Below are 17,944 nucleotides of genomic sequence, written 5' to 3'. Positions count from 1 at the left end.
GCAAAAGTAAAGATTAGAATGACTAAATGAGGAGAGTAAAAGAGGATAAACTATTGATGAGATCACATGAAATGTTCTTTCATTTACTGTAACCACTTATGTTATCCCCCATCATGTACACACAGCTGAACCCTTGTCACGGAAAGTAAAAGGAGGCACATTGTTCATCTCATGACATTGTATCTGTAAGAGAACAAGAGAGAATAACCCAGGGAGATATTAGATGAATAAAAACATCTAGTTGAATATTTTTTTTACATTCAACACAATAATAGAATGTGTTTCAGAGCTCGTGCTTTAGCTTGCAGGATGTTGTAGGTTTTGCTCAACGAGGCTGGTCTTTCCTCTTTAGTGCGTTCCACCAGACAGACAGACAGACAGACAGAGAGAGAGAGAGAGAGAGAGAGAGAGAGAGAGAGCGAGAGAGAGAGAGAGAAAAAGAGAGGGAGAGATAGAAATACAGTGAAAGCAAGGATGTTCTGGGACAAACCGATCCACAGTGGCCTAGTTTCCCTCAGCCATGCCAGTGACTCAACTATAGGTCTTCTGCCTGGCTGACTGTGGGCTTCGTCACCATGGATAAGACATGTGTACAGAGCCAGAATACACACGGTTGCCGTTATTTTTCTAAATGGATGAACTGCTGTTACATTAACACATCAGACAAGTGCCTAATTTTCATTTGGGTGGGGGAGGGGAGGATTTTTTTTTCTTATATTACTGCTCTTTGGCTACAGTATCAAAGCAATCCAGTACAATAAGGAGAGATAGAAATATTAGAACATCTGTATTTCATATTTTGTTTCATTTGCCTCCATTTTTAGTCGTTGTAGTTAAGTCATGTCAGGTCGAGGTAGACTGATTTACAAACTGCTTTTAAAGACAGTTGTCTACAGAAAGACAAAGATGCATACAATGTACATCAAGAGATAAAAACTAAAGAGAGAAAGAGAAAATATTTACAGAAAAATACATAAAGGAAAGACATGGAAGGAAAGGAAGTGAGGGTAAGGTTAGAGGACAGGTAGGGCATAAATAGTGTGTCATTCCTACAGCACAAGGGGTTTAATTCATTTAACAATGAATTTGTTTGACGAATTTAGCCTAAAAACCAACAGCTATGTCAGGCACCATCAGCTCATAAACCTCACAGTTTCATATTAATTTTTAAGTAGATGAATATGTGTCATGTTGTACAGAACAAATGTGTATTTAAAATTATTTAACCCTTAATAGTGGACTTAAAATATCTCACAGTACATTGCTAAATGTAGTGCGCAATTGACAGTTACTAACATAAAACTAACTAACGTCATGCTGGCTGAAAGAAATGACTCAAGTAGTGTCAGTAAAAGTGTTTTTATTTTATTTGCCAGCAAACACTCTGTATAGTTGCCTACAAAAACTGCCATTATGGTGAGGTAATGATGAATAGTTGCACATATTCAAGCAATACTTGTGTGTTTTGCCACACTAAGTACTGGACATTTTCATACAAATATGATGCCTCGCACAACAATGTATTTTGTATACAATATGTGTTTGTCATATACAACACGTAGTTTTCCTGGAATTGTCTATGAGTCAGTCGTAGTACCAGGTTTATGTCTGCTTGATATATTTTTCCTTTTCTTTTCAGTAGGTTTGGTTATGTTTACATTTGTACTTTTACCACCTTCAACCATTTATACTTTACTTACTACTTACAATTTTCTTATTTAGTGTTTTTGACTTGCTGTTCTGCTGTCGACCTATTGAAGCTTGTAGTTTATTAGTTCCTGTGACAGTAATCATATTAAATTTTCCTCCTCCAAATAAATGTGGATATTAGAGCAGCAACATTTAGTCGACTAATAAATGAGTCGATTGACAGGAAATAAGTGGCAACTATTTCAAAAACAGACATTTTTCAATAAAAACTGGCACATATTTGCTGGTTGCAGATTCTCAGATGTGAAGATATGAAGCTTTTCTCTGCCATACATGAAAGTTAACAAAGTATATTTAGATTTTGGACTGCTGATGAGACAAAACAAGACGATTAAAGACGTCACCAGAGAAATTTCAACAATAATTTTATGGACCAAATGATTAATCGTTACTGAAAATAACCATTAGTTGCATGAATTTTTTGTACACAGTTAAAAAAAATTTCATATTTTACTCTGACAGTAAGTACAATTTTACTTTCAAATATGAATACAAAAAGTCTCAATTTTCTCATAAATTGAATTTAGTGAGGTGGTTATTGTGTCTGCTGGTCATTGATTTGTCATACTTAGATCTAGTTGCAGGTTTGAAACCCCACTGTTATCTATGGCCTCAGAGCAGATCTATGGGTAGCAAATGTAAGTGGCCACACATGAAAGTGAATTATTCTCTTTGAGGCAGCACACACAGCATGGGCAGCTAACACTACTATCTGAGTGGCTCAGCGTGTGGTGAGGTGGATGTGTCACTCAGTGCCATTTAGTCCTTCACTTAGCTCCGTGTGTGAGAGTTAGTGTGTCTGTTGGTCCGTCTGTCTGCCTGTCTGGTACATAGTGTGCGTCCCACACCTGTGGCTGGGACTGCTCCCCTTAATCAGCCCTAATGAAGAACATTGATTCATCTACATTTGATTCACACTTTTAGACAGGAGCGCACACAAGCACACACAAAGCGACCCGCCACTAGTTGAGAGACCAACATCAACTCAACACTTCAAACAGAGGAGAAATGACGACTATCTTCTTATGTTGCTGTAGTATTATTAGCTCTGCATGTAATATTTGACATGTGGAGAAGTTTTAAGAAGAGGGACAAAGTGACGCTCAGTAGCTGAAGAAGTGGTACCAGAGAGTGGGAGGGGGAGAGAGAGGCAGGATCTGGAGATTGTTAAGTGAACGGGGCAGCCATGCACGTTTTCCTAAGAAGCACGAGCAGGGCAGGCATCCCAAGATTCCCTGCATCCTGGTCCCAGCTCTGGGTTGGAGGAAGCTGTTTACTCTTTCTATCTCTCACTGCTGACGTCGGCGCACCGAACAATGTCATCCAATTTCCTGTTTTTCACTTTAGTGGAAAGCCACTCTCCCAGTGTGTATGTGTATGTCTGTCTATGAGTGTGAGACAGAAAAGCTGGTGGGCTGGAGGAGAGCAGAAGAAGGAGGAGGAGGAGGAGGAGATCTATAGGGCCGGATACACTGGGAGCAGGATATAGGGTCAGAGGCAACTCTGCTATGTAAATACATTAGGTGTATTGAATGAGAGTAGCAGGGGACTGCACACTGTCCTGAATGCAGCCTCAGATGACTGTAGACACCTCGCAGCTCTGATGTGGTCAAAACAGCCTGAGTAAAGAGGAAAGGTGTGCTATCACATGACATATGACAGTTTGAAGCGGTCAGCGCGGCAGCTGAGATTGATTTTTGGGGTCATTTTATTAAATCACGCTCAAGTAGCCTATTTAATGTTTAGCCACACTAGTGAGAAAGCTCTAGAGAAAGCTCTAGGGAAAGCAATGTCAGCCTTTAGATGGGCCTTTCTACCACTTTGGTCCAGACTAAAGTAGCGCAATACGTTTTGATTTCCATAACATTTTGTACAGATGCTCACGCTTCCATAATGACTTTGGTGATATCATGAATTTCCTCTACATTTTACATTTACATTTTGGCATATGTCACACGCTTTTATCCAAAGCAGCTTACAAGTTGTTGTATGACCAGTGACCCTGCAGCCTCAGCTGTAGTTTTATTTCAGTGCTAATTAGCAAATGTTATCATGCTAACAGGCTAAGCTAAGATGGTGAGAATGATAAACATTATACTACATATTAGAATATTGACATTGTCACATTAGCATGCTAACAGTAGCATTTAGCTCATTGATAATTGTAGCCTCACGGAGCCACTGGCATAGCAAGATTTATTAATTCTTAATCTAATTTATTAAAAGCTGGTTATGAGCATTGCCAGATTAACCAACCAAAGCGGGCAACTGCCCCAATTAGACATAACTATAAGGACCCAAAGACTCCTGGATCAACCTGTGGCAGTTATACTCATACCACAGCTACAATGTACAGGAAGAACAGTTACAGTTTTCAATCAATCAATCTTGATTTATATAGCGCCAACTAACAACAAAAGTTATCTCAAGGCACAAGAGTTATACAAATAACTCTTTTAATGTATAAATGGACATGTGAGTATGGTTTTAGGATACTTAACATAGTATGTGTATATGGGACATATTCTTATATACATTTTTGCTCAGTTAAATGATCACAAACTATTTACTAATGCATACATAATGCACAGAGGGTCATAGAAAGAGGATGATCAATAGGAGGCCTCAGCTCATTTTTGTCTTAAAGGTCCCTTGGTCGGTTAATCTGGGCCTAGTTGGAATTGTATGTACAAGAGAGAGTGCAATGTTTCATTATCAATTAATCAGTTGATTATTTTCACATTTGGGTACAAAATGTCATAAAATGGTTAAAAATGTCCATATCCCAAAGCCCAAGATGCAACATATATATTTTTTTATACTGTTTTGTTCCGACCAATAGTCCACAACCTAAAGGTAATTACGGATGTTTACTCTCATAGAGGGTCAAAGAAACAAGACAATATTCACATATGAGAGGCTGGAAGCAGTGAATGTAGATTTTTCTTCAAAAATTATTGAAAAGGATTAATCAATTTTCGAAATTGTTTGCCGACACTCCGGTGAATCACTGTAGCTAATCATTGCAGCTGTAGTGCAAAGGCAATATGGTTTACATAATTATTACAATATTTTCTAAAACTAATATACAGTATATCACAACATGGAAAAAGTATACAAAACCACTGATATGCTAAAAAAACCTTTCATGTGTATTAAAATGTTTTAATTACATGCAGTATGATTGCTCTGAAAGTCGGTAAATAACAACAATGAAAAATTATAGAAATGTAGAAGTGAAGAAAAACTGCGAGGACCAGAATGCATTGCTTTCAACTAACACTGCTATTCAGTTGCACTGGGCACAGCTGCATCTGCACTATGCCCTACTCAACAAACTTGCCTGATTAACAAGTGCACACAGAGAGAGTGAGAGAGATCGCAGTGTGACTGGTACAACACAGCATATAGCAAGAGGGGTGGGACATGGATTACGTCACGCACCATGTCCGTACTGCCCGCCTGCCTGGCCTACATGCTCACTCACTTCCCCTGCTTTGTTTGCCTCTGGTTGGGTGCCAGCATGATGTTTGCGGGATGCAAATGCTTGGCTGAGTGATTCATTGCAGTGTGTGCGTGTGTGTACTGTACAAGAGGAGTATGTTGCCCCAAGAGGCTGGCAGACTGGTTCAGCTCTATGTATGTGTTTGTGTGCGTGTGTCTGTCTGTGTCTGTGTGTCTGTGTGTGTGTATGTGTGGCAGGCTGAGTATTCGAGTTACACAACCTCAGCTGCAGTTGCATTGGTTGTGTCAGTGTCAGTTAGAGAGGCAAGTCTCACTGGATGGAGACACGGAGCGCTGCTAGGCCTCAGCTAGCTGGAGGCCCTGTGGCCAAACTCCATACGTCAAGGCCCTGACCTCAGCTACTTTGCTAACAAATGCCATCACATTGGAAAAAGTGTGTGTGTGTGTGTGTGTGTGTGTGTGTGTGTGTGTGTGTGTGTGTGTGTGTGTGTGTGTGTGTGTGTGTGTGTGTGTGTGTGTGTGTGTGTGTGTGTGTGTGTGTGTGTGTGTGTGTGTGTGTGTGTGTGTGTGTGTGTGTGTGTGTGTGTGTGTGTGTGTGTGTGTGTGTAGGACATTTACCCAGCAGTAGTCTATAGAGGAGCTCTGTTTCACCTCCACAGGAAAATGAATGGGTGGGTTGAATCTCTAATCAAAGTTAATAAATCCGGGGGCTGAGTTATTTGTTCTGACACACGTGGTCAGAGTCATTCAAATCATATCTGACAACGGGAAAACTAGGTCTTGTTTGGTCAAACCCTCTTGGAAGAGCATGAGTTTGTGGCATTTCCATATGTTGGTCTCTATTATAAAGCCACACACACACACACACACATACACACAAACACACACACTCACACTGACACACACACAAATACACATGCATACTGTCTCTCCAGTGCACATGAGCCTATCATGCGACCATGTCCTCGTGTCTGTGAAAGATCAGATGATCACAGAGCATCAGCTTGTAGCCATCCTGATGCCATACTCCTTGTTTGTGGACGCTACAACAAACAGCCTAGTGTCATGATGACGTCAATTTGGCTACAACCGAGGGCTAATCAGCTTTTTTTCTCCCCCTTTGTTGTTTGATGGAGCTTTCAGATGGCTTACAATTTAGCAAGAAGTGATTTACTGCGGCCTGGCACGCTCTAAAATTCCTTTCTGTATTCCTCCTCACATGTGTAGATTGTTTACGGAGAAGAGGAATTCTAGAGGGATGGCGGTCCGCAAGGGGCTTGGTTGCTATGGTTACTAACCCCTGAGCTGGGTTCCATTTAGCAGGAAGGAAGCTAAATTATTTGCAGACAGAAAAGAGTATGCTCATGTAGGGAAAGTGTAATGAGTTGAGAACCTGTCTATGTGAAATCAGTCCTTTTTTACATTTTTATTATTTTTTAATTATTTTCACAATTTTAGAGATTAGAAGATTAGATTACAGGCATTTAATACATGTTCAAAGGAGCTTGTAGATATTAATATATAACTAATGCTCTGTTTTGGGCCCCATAGACCCTGGGTCCTCTTGAACAGCTCAAAAAACATACTTTACATTGTTGAAAATTGCCTATATAATTATTTTTAAGTGACGATATGTTTCAGACTTTTGCTATTGCAAATAAATTGGGGTCTCTGAGTCATTTGCTGCAAAACAAATAGTCAAATAAAGTGTATTTATGTGTGCTCTATATGTGTGATTGGTGTTAACAGTACTTTTTACACAGCGCAACCTCTCCCAAATCCTAAATAAGTCTGTAAGATTTCAATTATTGGAGTTTTATAACAAGTTCATAAAAAGTTTTAAACAGAGTTATATCTTTTAAGGAAGCAAAATATTGCCATAATAATTTGAATTATATCAAAAACTGAAAACCAAAATTTTAAATTTAATCACTACTAAAGACTTTATGTTGGAATTGCACTGAAATATTTGACTTTTAAATCTATCGTTCTGAACTTATGTGGTCTGAATTTCACATTGTCATTTTCAAGTAGTGCAATTCATTTATAAAAACGTACTTACTACCAGTATTTTTTTTTTCTTCTCAAATTCAGATAGAAAACATGCATGCTTAATATTTAAAAATATAATAAGTTGCAAGGTGTCTAATCCATCTTGGCTTAATTGTTTTTCTTTAGCATCCCTTATATTCAGATCTGAATCTTAGCGTCTGTTAGCATCGAAATTTGAGGAACCAGTTTTTTGACTTGAATTTTTAGCTCTGACTTGTGCCTACTGAAATAGATCAACTTCAATGTAGCTTTTGCATATGAGGCATGTGAATTTTATTATCTGAAGATGAGAAGCCTAAAAAAAATTATATATATATATACAGGAAATAATTTAAATTTTTGAAATTGCACAACTTGAAAGTGACTATCGAGAATTTCAACGTTAAGTCTTTGGTAGTGATTAGATTTTAAATGTTGGTATTCAGTTGCTGATATAAATTAAATTATTATGACGATGATTAGCTTCTATAACCTCTCGTGGTATTTTTTTATTAATAAAGAGTCCCTATGACAGACAAAACCCTGATATTTTTCCTTCTTCAGGTGTGGCAACAATGCTTTATGGTTACTTCTGTATTTTGTCTCCTTCATAAAATGTGTAAGCCTAGCATGTGGAAAAGAGAAGGAATTTTCTGCATAGTGGGCTTTAATTAGGTCAGAAGACAATATTTTAAACTGTTTAATTAAAAGGAAACGTGTTGATTTAGCAATTATTACAATTATTGAGGATTGAAAACAATGTGAACAAAACACAGGGTTTAAAATCTGAATGTGTGAATAACAGAGGAAGTGTCACATGTGTGAAATCATTTTATTCTAATCTTTGTATTCTTCTTGTTATCTTTCAGACCACATTAACAGAGGTGCAATTTGGACCAATGAAGTTATTTAAAGACCCACTTCAGGTATCGTAAAAACAATGCCAAACATCTGAGTGATTGATGCTTATGTGGTTGAATGCATTAGGCTTTCTACGGGGCAACAGAAGTGCCTCAGTGAAATGTTTATGTCCGTATCATTTAGGGGCTTTTAGCTTAAACTTGGTGCGACTGTCAATATTTGGTAGCATTTCTCTTGACTTACTATTACAAAACCTCACCTACTTTTGTTTGCAGTCAGAACTAATCTTGAATTTCACAAGATACCACACCTCGCTATGAGATTAAAGGTAAAAAAAAAAGTCCCCATGCAAACATTCAAAGAAGAGCGAGGGTGGGGGGGGACTGTTAATGGATGTATTGTATGCTATGCAGCCTTGGGTTGTCAAGGCAACAAGGCCAAACATTTATAACCAAGAACATACCATAATGAACAATGCACGTTATGGAAGAACTGCACAGAGGATCCATGGACCAGTTTCGTCACTGCAAATAGGACATTCTCTGACGTTCAATGCTTCATTATACAGTTTGGTTCTGTGCTTGTTCCTCTGGCATGTGCTGCTGCTGCTGCTGCTGCTGCTGCTGCTGCTGCTGCTGCTGCTGCTGCATGAAAAGCCTTTGAAAAGTCAGCTTTTAAGGGAATTATTATTTTTAATTATTAGTTATTTTTGACAGTATAAGAAATTAGATTTTGTCTTGGTTTCAAGAGAGCAGGAAACAATAATTGACTTCAGTCATTTTTATAGCAAAAACACCTTCTCAAATGTATGTGATGACTTTCTTTGTCATATATTATAGTTAAGGGAACATCTTTGGGTTTGGACTCTTGGGAAGACAAAACATGACATTTAAAGACGTCACCTTGGGCTCTTGTTCTTCTCCACAATCTTCTTATTATTCCACAGACAAAACAATTACTTGAGAAAATAAATAATTGATCCTGATAATAAGAGTTATTACAGCTTGCAATTTGCGATTCAAATTTTGATTGAAATAAAACCACAAACATCTGTTAAATTTTGTGAAACATGTTTCCACTGAACAGCAGCGTGCTGTGAAGTCACTAAGACTGGAAAAGAAGTAAAAGAAAAGCAATACATTAGACGTCCTGTAATTTAAAGCCATGTATAAGTGCACAGACTCTACTTTATTGTCTGATGCGCTCCAGTGTGACCACAGTAGGAAAACGAGGTAGAGAGATATCCCCTTCCTGTTTTTGTCACTCACAGCTGATCCTGTCATGCCCTCCTCCTCTCTACTCCTCCTTTTTTCTCGCGGCTCACAGGATCTGGCCAGGCCCTGTGTTTTCAACAATGATGTTTTCTAGACAGAGCGATCAGACCCTGCCAAAATGCTGGCTACCCCCTTCAAACTATTTTTTTCCCTTCATGCTGTTTCTCTGCTACTACATCTGCCTTTTTTCCCTTCTATTTTATTTGAGCATGTTCTGACTTAAAAACACTTTAGCTTGAATGTTCGGTGAGGTTGTTGGAGTTTTTTGTCCATTGTGACTGGGTGTGTTATTACTGAGCGAGGCGTATCTGTCTAGTCCCAGCACAGGCATCAGGAAAAATGACCTTATCTCAGCCTATATTACCCTGTTCCTCCACCGCAGCCGGAATGTTGACTTTTCTACCAACATCCCAATGTGGAATTCTGATCTAATTCCCTGCGCGTACCGAACATAGCTGCAGGACTTGGTGGTGATGTATTTATGACCCGGACACTTATTGCCGCTTGTAAGGAAAATGTTCAAATGTGGAATATGGTTTGCATTAGTAACACCCCGCTCAGTGCGTACGGGGTCCCTGCTTCTGGCCTGCAGGCTGCAGGGTTTTTTTTTAACTTAAATAAAGCTACACCAATCGTCAGAATGAATCAAAAGGACCCTCTATCCCCTCATTGTGCGGAGGACAGTAGCTCTAGTTTTCTCAACAAAGTCAGGTCTTTGTGTCCTAACTCGATTTTACAGGTGTGATGCAAACTTAAAACTGCAGAACAAACTTTCCCTTCTTTACATTCATTCTGCTACCTGCCAACAGTTGGAGATGACGTCTGTTTGAGAGAGTGACTCATGAATCTACTCTAGTGCAGCACTGCTCTTGGAGGCGGGCCTAAATCTCTGGTCCAGTATTTACGCAAGTGAGGGGTTATATGAAAGTATGCTGGCAGAGAGAGAGCACGTTCTCAATGGCTGGTTTGACGGTAGCAGCAGCACTTTCTGCCACAACCTTGGCAGACCGGTGGGAGGGGCTGCAGCCAGTCAAGTCCACCTCGACTAATTGTGCCATAGATCATGGCAGCGGACAATAAAATCTCTGACGCACCCGAGTACGAGCTGGGCCTGATCAATCAGGCCCTGTCCGCTGGAGGCCTGAGGTCACAGTCAAGCCCACGCTGCAGGCGGATTAGGACGACAGGTGCAAATGAGCATGAATGCACCAATGATGACTTGACAACTCAGAGCTGTTGATATACTTTCTCTATAAAGATCACATCTGCGTATCAATTAGCCCTCTAGTTACCATATCATCAATGATAAATAATATTACTAAACTCATTTTTATAACTGCTATATACATGTATGTATATAAGTACTTACTTCTATACTATACTTTTCAGTTACTAAAAAACTGCACAGTTCATGCTGCATGGTTTGCCCAATTATTTATTCTGTGCATTTCCGCTGACCATTTGTATCATCATAGTCATCATCAAAGTGAGAAATTTGAGGATTAATTGATTAGCCAATAAAAAGAGAATAAATCAACAATAATTTTGATAGCTGATTCATTGTTTAACTGGTTTATCAAGTAAAAAATGTGAAAATAAGTAACCTAACCCTCTTTTCTGTGTTTGGGGATTTTTTCTATTTTTCACAGTTGTATGTCCTTTTAAACAGAATATCTAAATTAATGTTTATTGAAAATGTATGATTTTTCAAGATGTTTTGTATGTATTTGTATTGTATTTGTTGATGTATTAACCAATTGAATCACTTCATCAAAAAAAATAATGAAACAATGTACAACAACAGCAATGAAAATAATGATTTGTTTGTTTGTTTAATCAATTAGTTAAATAATTGGTTAGCCATCACCAAATTATTGCCAATTTCTTAATAATCGATTAATACAATGTTATTAGGGAATAAATGCTCAAATTCAGTGGTCCCAGATCCTAAAATGTGAATATTGTCTGGTTTCTTCAGTCTTTTATGACAATGCTTTTAATATCTTTTGGTTGTGAACTCTGAAATGGTGACCATTGATTAACTCAAAATAATCGACTGCTCTGCGGACCTCATGAAAGCAAATTCAAAAACATTTCTTTAAACCTGTTGGTAAAGACTTGTTTAGTTGTAGATTTCAGATTTTTAAAATTGGCCTTCTTCTTCAGTATTCTTATTATGTAGTATGTTTGTTCATCGCCACATAACCATCTTTGAATATTATCAGTCTGTATTCCACCTTTTTGTAAATCCCTTTTTAAAACTCCCTTTTTATTTATGGCTAGAAGTAGTAGTAGTGTGACATTGCAAGAGGTCACTTAGAAATACAAATGACTCAGTTGGCTATACATGCTTAGTCATCTCTCCTTTTGCAGGTACTTTTAGTTTTTGCCAAAGAGGACAGTCAGAGTAATGGCTTCTGCTGGGCATGTGAGAAGGCCAACTTCAGGTGCAGCATGGCGCGAACACCAGAGTCGGCTCTTGAATGCTTTTTGGAGAAGCATCACGACCTCGTCATCATTGACCACAGACATTCCAGACACTTTGACGCTGAAGCACTATGCCGGTAGGCCTGTTCCCTCATCATCGATGTACTTATAACTATTTCTGGAATGATGTAGTGCAGTGGTTCCCAACCTGTTTTGTCTGATGTGGACGAACTCCACTGAACTCCAATGAAGTACCACTTCACTGACACCCATCACCATGGTCCAAATGTGTTCAATTGTGATCAAATGTTTCACAATTAATTATTCAGAAGAAGATATTGTTAAAAATACTTTTTTCTTACAATAAGATGTTAGGTCAGTATGGTCAAATTTGCATTCATACTACTGTACTACCACTCGGAGTGGCTATTACTGGATACCTCAACCATATATGTATTTCACTGCTAACACTTGAACTATTTGGCATTTATAAGCAGTATACAGATATTTAATAAAAATAATTAAGCAGATATAAGGAGGTGTTTGATACCATATTTGACAACAATTATGAATTCCTATATGAAAACAATATTTTATATTGTTTGCAAAGATTAGTTGATGAATAGAAAATTAATCGCCAACAGTTTTAATGATAAAAAAACTACAATTAATGATTTTTTGTTGTTGTTATGGTTTTCTGATCTCAGCCTCTCAAATGAATATTATATAATATGAATTATATTTTAGTTTTGTTAGTTTTCACCATTTTAGAGACAAAAAATGGACAGATTTGCCACTGTGTTCTACTATAGTGTCATTCATAATCTTATTATATACCAAAGGAAGAGTTGTAGTTGTTGATAAATGAACACTTATATATATGTACAACTATATTATATTTGTTATTAAACCATTAATTAAGTATTTATATAATACTTATAAATGCCAAAAAACGGGAACTTGAAGTAAACTGTTTAGGCTTTTTTGTTTGCTTGGTAAGTAGTTTCCAAGCACTATCAAACGCACCTGTGTTATAGATGATTCAATACATGGTTATGTATTTTTAATCATAATGTAATTTCCGTTTTATTAGTTTAGCTACTCCACAATCTTTCCGAGTACCCCATGGCAGCTTGCAGAAGTTCCCCTGGTTGTGAATCACGAATATAGAGGACACAGTTGAATTGAATGTGTGTCATCTAATCCAGACCAGATGATCTTGAGTTTTCGTGTGTTACGATACATTTAGTAACACGTGTGATTGTGACTCTCCTGGTGGGATGAATGGCCAGCTCACTTTGGGTTTAATCAGCTTCCATCACATGCTACCTAGTGGAGTCATGTCAATGAGAAATGAGCGGTGCCTGCCCATACCACTCTCTATCTTTAGCCTCTGCCCAAACCAAAAACACATTTACAAACATTCATTTGCCCTGCCCAGCGTGTATGTTAACCCTATTCATTTTGGCCAATCCATATGTTCAGTGTACACGCACGGGCTCCGATGGGGAACTAAAGGGCCTTTATGACCACTGGCTGGGGAAAACCACAGGCGGATGAGTGGCCCTGTACACTGCATTCTTTCAGAGGCCTAGGCCTGCTCACAGAGCTCCACCACTGGGCTCTGCCTGCCTGGGAGAATCGGAGCGTGAAAAACTGAAAAATACATTTATTTGATGCCATGGGCTTTTCCACCAGCCTGCTCACTGGCTAAAAGGCTCCCTCTGTTTACATGCAGGTCGATTAGAGCGGTCAACTCTTCAGAAAACACTGTGATAGTCGCCGTTGTGAAGAGGTACGTACAACTCGCTGACCCCCTCTTCTTGTTCTTTTCTTCCTGTCTTTTTAGGTAGCTAATGATTAGGAGCACTGTCAGAATTAAAATGCCTGACTTATCGGAGGCCTAGAGGCCTGCAGACTGTCATATGGAGCAAATGTTGATGTTCTCTAAACAAGCATTTGGCGCGGTGATGGTTATGTGCTAACATGTGTTCTCTTTTTAAGGCCAGACAGAGAGGAAGCCTCTGTGATGCCCTTGATCAATGCCGGCTTTAATAGGGTGAGACATTGTGTGTGAATGTGTGTGTCTTCTGCTTGTATTTGTATTATTCTTTTGATATGTTTTTTTATATCCCTTCTGTCAACACTCAATATAAGGCAGGAATCCAGATTGTAAATCCTTTTTGTTTGCTCAGAAGATAGATGTATTGAGTTCCCCATACCCGAAGTATTGCTACTCAATGCGTTAGCTGCATTACAACATATCCTGTAATGGCATTGATTTGAAAATGGGATTTTAGTTGTCTTTGATTGATCCATGTGGCCTGGTGTTGCCCTCTGACCTTTAGAGATATGTGGAGAATGCCAATATGATGGCCTGCTATAATGAGCTGCTACAGCTGGAGCATGGAGAGGTGCGGGCGCAGTTCAAACTGAGGTGAGTCGTGCAGTATTGTTGCACTGTGGTGTAGTTCAATTATACATCAGTTACAGTACATGTTGCATTATGTAGACCTGTTTCACTGAGCATGATATTCGAAGGAAATTTTAACACATGAATGGATGTTCACTTAGATGCTGGACAGTCTGTTGCATATAGTAACAATGAGTCTGGTTGTGTTCTCTCTCCACCTGTACAAGGGCTGGAAATGCTATTTTCACAGCTCTAGAACAAAGCCAAGAGGCCATAGAGATCACTTCTGAAGATCAAATAATTCAGGTGGGTTTTTAGTAAATTTCAAAGAACTGTAGCCTGTGTTATCACACTATGTTTTCACATGAAATATATGTTTTTGAGCTCCATGGAATAAGTAACAGATGTGTCAGTCTCTCAGAAAAGGTTTTATTTTGGTCGGCGAGGCCCATCGTCATAACTGTGTCTGAGCTCATGGATTTTATGAACAGCAGATCAAGCCTGAACACTCTCTCACTTCTCCTTCACAGTACGTGAATCCTGCCTACGAGTCCATTATGGGCTACCAACAAGGCGAGCTAATAGGGAAGGAAATAATAGAAGTGCCTAAAAGTGAGAAGAACAAGCCTGATCTCCTTGAAACAATAAACTCCTGCATACGGAAAGGAAAGGTAATAAGAATTCACAAACTTATCTATTATCTATATTTTAGATTTCAGGCCAGATTTCATTTCTCGGGTAAGCTACTTGCACCTTGTGCTAACAGTTATCACGCTGTGAAGTGAACGGTCACATACATGGTTCATAATGTGATTGCTGATACTCTAACTTAGATAGATTTGACATATAATGTAGTCGTCACTGTAGACTATCGCTTCACAATCAGATCACTTTTGTGAGCGCTGTAGCTATCTGCTCTTGCCTTTGTGTCTGTGCATGCGTGCACGTGCATCCATGTGTGCTGTAAGTCTGCACCACTGGCCATCCTGCAGCTCTGTTTCATGTGCATAAGAACTGCGGTTGATGGCTGTGCTGTAATCTTACTACACAGAGAGCGAAGGTCAGTCACAGACAGGCTAACAGCAGGAAGGGTCTTTTTAAGCTGCCACAGCAGTCTGTAGGTGGGGGGACATGAAACAAGCGCACAGGACTCCAGGAGCGCTCCTCCTACCCTTTAAAGCAACTTGCTGCTCTCTGAAATACTCTGACCTGCTTCACCCCACCACCACCTCACCTGCATCACAAACACCACCATGCTACACCCAGTCCACACCCGTTTTTAGGGCCCTTTGGAATAATAAAATCATATTATTTCTCGATTTTTGTGATGACCTTACAGTGTATTTCTACACTGGACCTTAAGTATGATTTACTGTCTGTACAGTCTGTGTCTGTATGTCTAAGTTGTGGCTTGTTATGTTCCAGGAGTGGCAGGGGATTTATTATGCCAAAAAGAAAAATGGAGATAGCATACAGCAAAATGTGAAGATCACACCTGTAATTGGACAGGGAGGGTGAGTGACACAATGTTAAGACCTGGCTAAATGTAAATTACCTTTCTAGCAACTGAATAATTACATTGGATTATGTATGAATGAATAGCTTCCCCTGATGTGCAGGTTGGCACCCTGCGTGGTAGCTCCTGCCATCAGTGTATGAATGTGTGTGAATGGGGTGAATGAAATGTATTGTAAAGCGCTTTGAGTGGTCGAAAAGACTAGAAAGGCGCTATATAAGTACAGGCCATTTACCATTTACCATTTACCATAATGATTCAATCCCCTTCTTTTCCTCGTGTACTAATACGTTTTGTCATTCACAGAAAAATCAGACACTATGTGTCTATCAACAGGCCTTTAAATGATAATAATAAGGTGAGTTTTCAGTTCTGCTGAGTTGTAGATGAATGAAAGAAGCACCCTGGTCTGCATTTATCAATTAGCTTTTTCCATCTGTCCATGCAGAGTGAAAAATCCAGTGAACGTGTGCAGGCAGAGTCTCAAACAGGTAAGATCCTTTCCAAATTCTCTCTGCCTCTGTAGATGCCAGCCTGCTCAGCCTTGACCCTCATCATGTGATTTATTATGCAAAACAACTCAAAAGACTGTGGAGTCACACAGATTTGAGTAGTTCAGTTTTTCTCTGCTGGGTAGTTATCAGCATTAGTGATGGAAGTTCTTTCCATGACAGTTGCTTGTGATTTGCCGTGAGGTTAGAGGTTTTTAGGGCCAGCATTGTGTTTGTCAGCAGGAAACACAACATTTAGTTCCAGTGTTATACAGGCGATACACAGTGCTAATTTAAAGGGAGTTTTTTGCAGACACCAAATATAAATTGGCTCAAAAGTCTTGGAACTGAAAATAGTCACATTTAGGAACCTTAGCTTTGTAAGCTCAGAAACTCCAGAAATATGTCAGTAAGTGTAGTGCACCCAGCCAGAAACAATGATTTTGTCTTTAATCACGACCTATTTTAAAGTGCAGATTAACCAATGTACAGTCCTGCTTTATCTAGTTGAGAAATATCTCAAATTTGAACTTGGAACTTTGAAAAACTAAAAAATTATCTACGCTTTTATTTCTTCTAAACTAGACTATTGTTCCTCGCTGTATTGTGGTATCAACCATAAAGCCAATTCACAGCTGCAACTGATTTCAAAATGCAGCATCTAGGCTCCTGGCAGGCGAATAAAACAGGGATCATATCTCTCCTGTGTTGGCGTCCATTCACCGGCTCACTGAAAAGAATTGACTTTGAAATCTCGTTGGTTTATGAAGCTTTGCATGGTCTTACAACACAGTATATTTCACAGTAACTCTTATACAACAGTCTTCTGATTAGGGGCTCTAAAGGTTATTATGTGCTGTGCTATAACCTCAGTGTGGTGAAAAATGTATTAAAAGCTTTCTTCATCTTCTCTCTGGCCTTTCACTGTGACTGATGTTTTTAAAGGGTTTTACTTCTTAATTTACCGAGTTTTTGTCTGTGTCTTGTGACTGTTTGTGCATTTTATTATATTTACAGCGTACTTATAAATAAACAGAAATGTCCTTGTTTTCATTCTTTTAAACTGACATACAACTGACAATACATTTATGGTTAACAAATTCAAGAAAACTTCCTTACAATTCTTTGAAATAGAAAGGTCAGATCTGATCATTGAAATAGAACTGATTCTGTTAAACTTTTACAATTTTCTATCGATCCCTCTAAGTACTGTAGTATTTCCATGATCTTCTTTGATCTGCACCTTTTGTTCCTGACTTACAACCAGTTATTACAATTTCACTGGATAAAATCTAAAAAAAAAGCCACAGAATCAATAAGCAGAGTTTTACTCATCAAAAACAGACTCTACTAATCTGTCAAGGACAATGTGATAGGGGCCAAAGTCAGCTTTGTCACTTCAATAAATGTGTGATTATGTGTTTGTTTCTGTGTGTGTGTGTGTGTGTGTGTGTGTGTGTGTGTGTGTGTCTGTGTGTGTGTTAATGCAAGCTTTATTCTTCTCTTCAGACATCCAATCCAGTAAGCACAAAGACCGGAGGAAAGGCTCTCTGGACGTCAGATCCACAACATCTCGGGGGAGCGATGGTGAGAGTGAATGATGGAAACTTAGCTTATGAAACCTCCCCAGTTGTCTGTTTGGATCAATTGTCGATTGGACACACACACACACACAAACACACTCATTAGATACGGAAATTAACTAGGAAACAGCAGCTTAATTTGTTGTTGAAAATCCCCTTTTTTTAAAAAGTTT

General features: G+C 38.9%; 1 protein-coding gene across 1 annotated transcript in view; it reads left to right on the top strand.

Moving 5' to 3' along the window:
- pde8a (phosphodiesterase 8A) overlaps positions 1–17,944 on the top strand; it is a 45,197-nt gene that overhangs the window by 15,208 nt on the left and 12,045 nt on the right. The window contains exons 2-12 of the mRNA XM_062424462.1: positions 8,076–8,132; positions 11,715–11,905; positions 13,507–13,563; positions 13,773–13,827; positions 14,117–14,205; positions 14,409–14,487; positions 14,712–14,852; positions 15,607–15,695; positions 16,004–16,055; positions 16,146–16,188; positions 17,698–17,775. Coding sequence (XP_062280446.1) covers positions 8,076–8,132; positions 11,715–11,905; positions 13,507–13,563; positions 13,773–13,827; positions 14,117–14,205; positions 14,409–14,487; positions 14,712–14,852; positions 15,607–15,695; positions 16,004–16,055; positions 16,146–16,188; positions 17,698–17,775 — 931 coding nt within the window. The remainder of the gene's footprint in view (positions 1–8,075; positions 8,133–11,714; positions 11,906–13,506; positions 13,564–13,772; positions 13,828–14,116; positions 14,206–14,408; positions 14,488–14,711; positions 14,853–15,606; positions 15,696–16,003; positions 16,056–16,145; positions 16,189–17,697; positions 17,776–17,944) is intronic.

This window comes from Scomber scombrus, chromosome 1, assembly GCF_963691925.1.
Source record: "Scomber scombrus chromosome 1, fScoSco1.1, whole genome shotgun sequence".
Lineage (NCBI taxonomy): Eukaryota > Metazoa > Chordata > Actinopteri > Scombriformes > Scombridae > Scomber > Scomber scombrus.
This window is presented reverse-complemented; position numbering and strand designations above follow the sequence as displayed.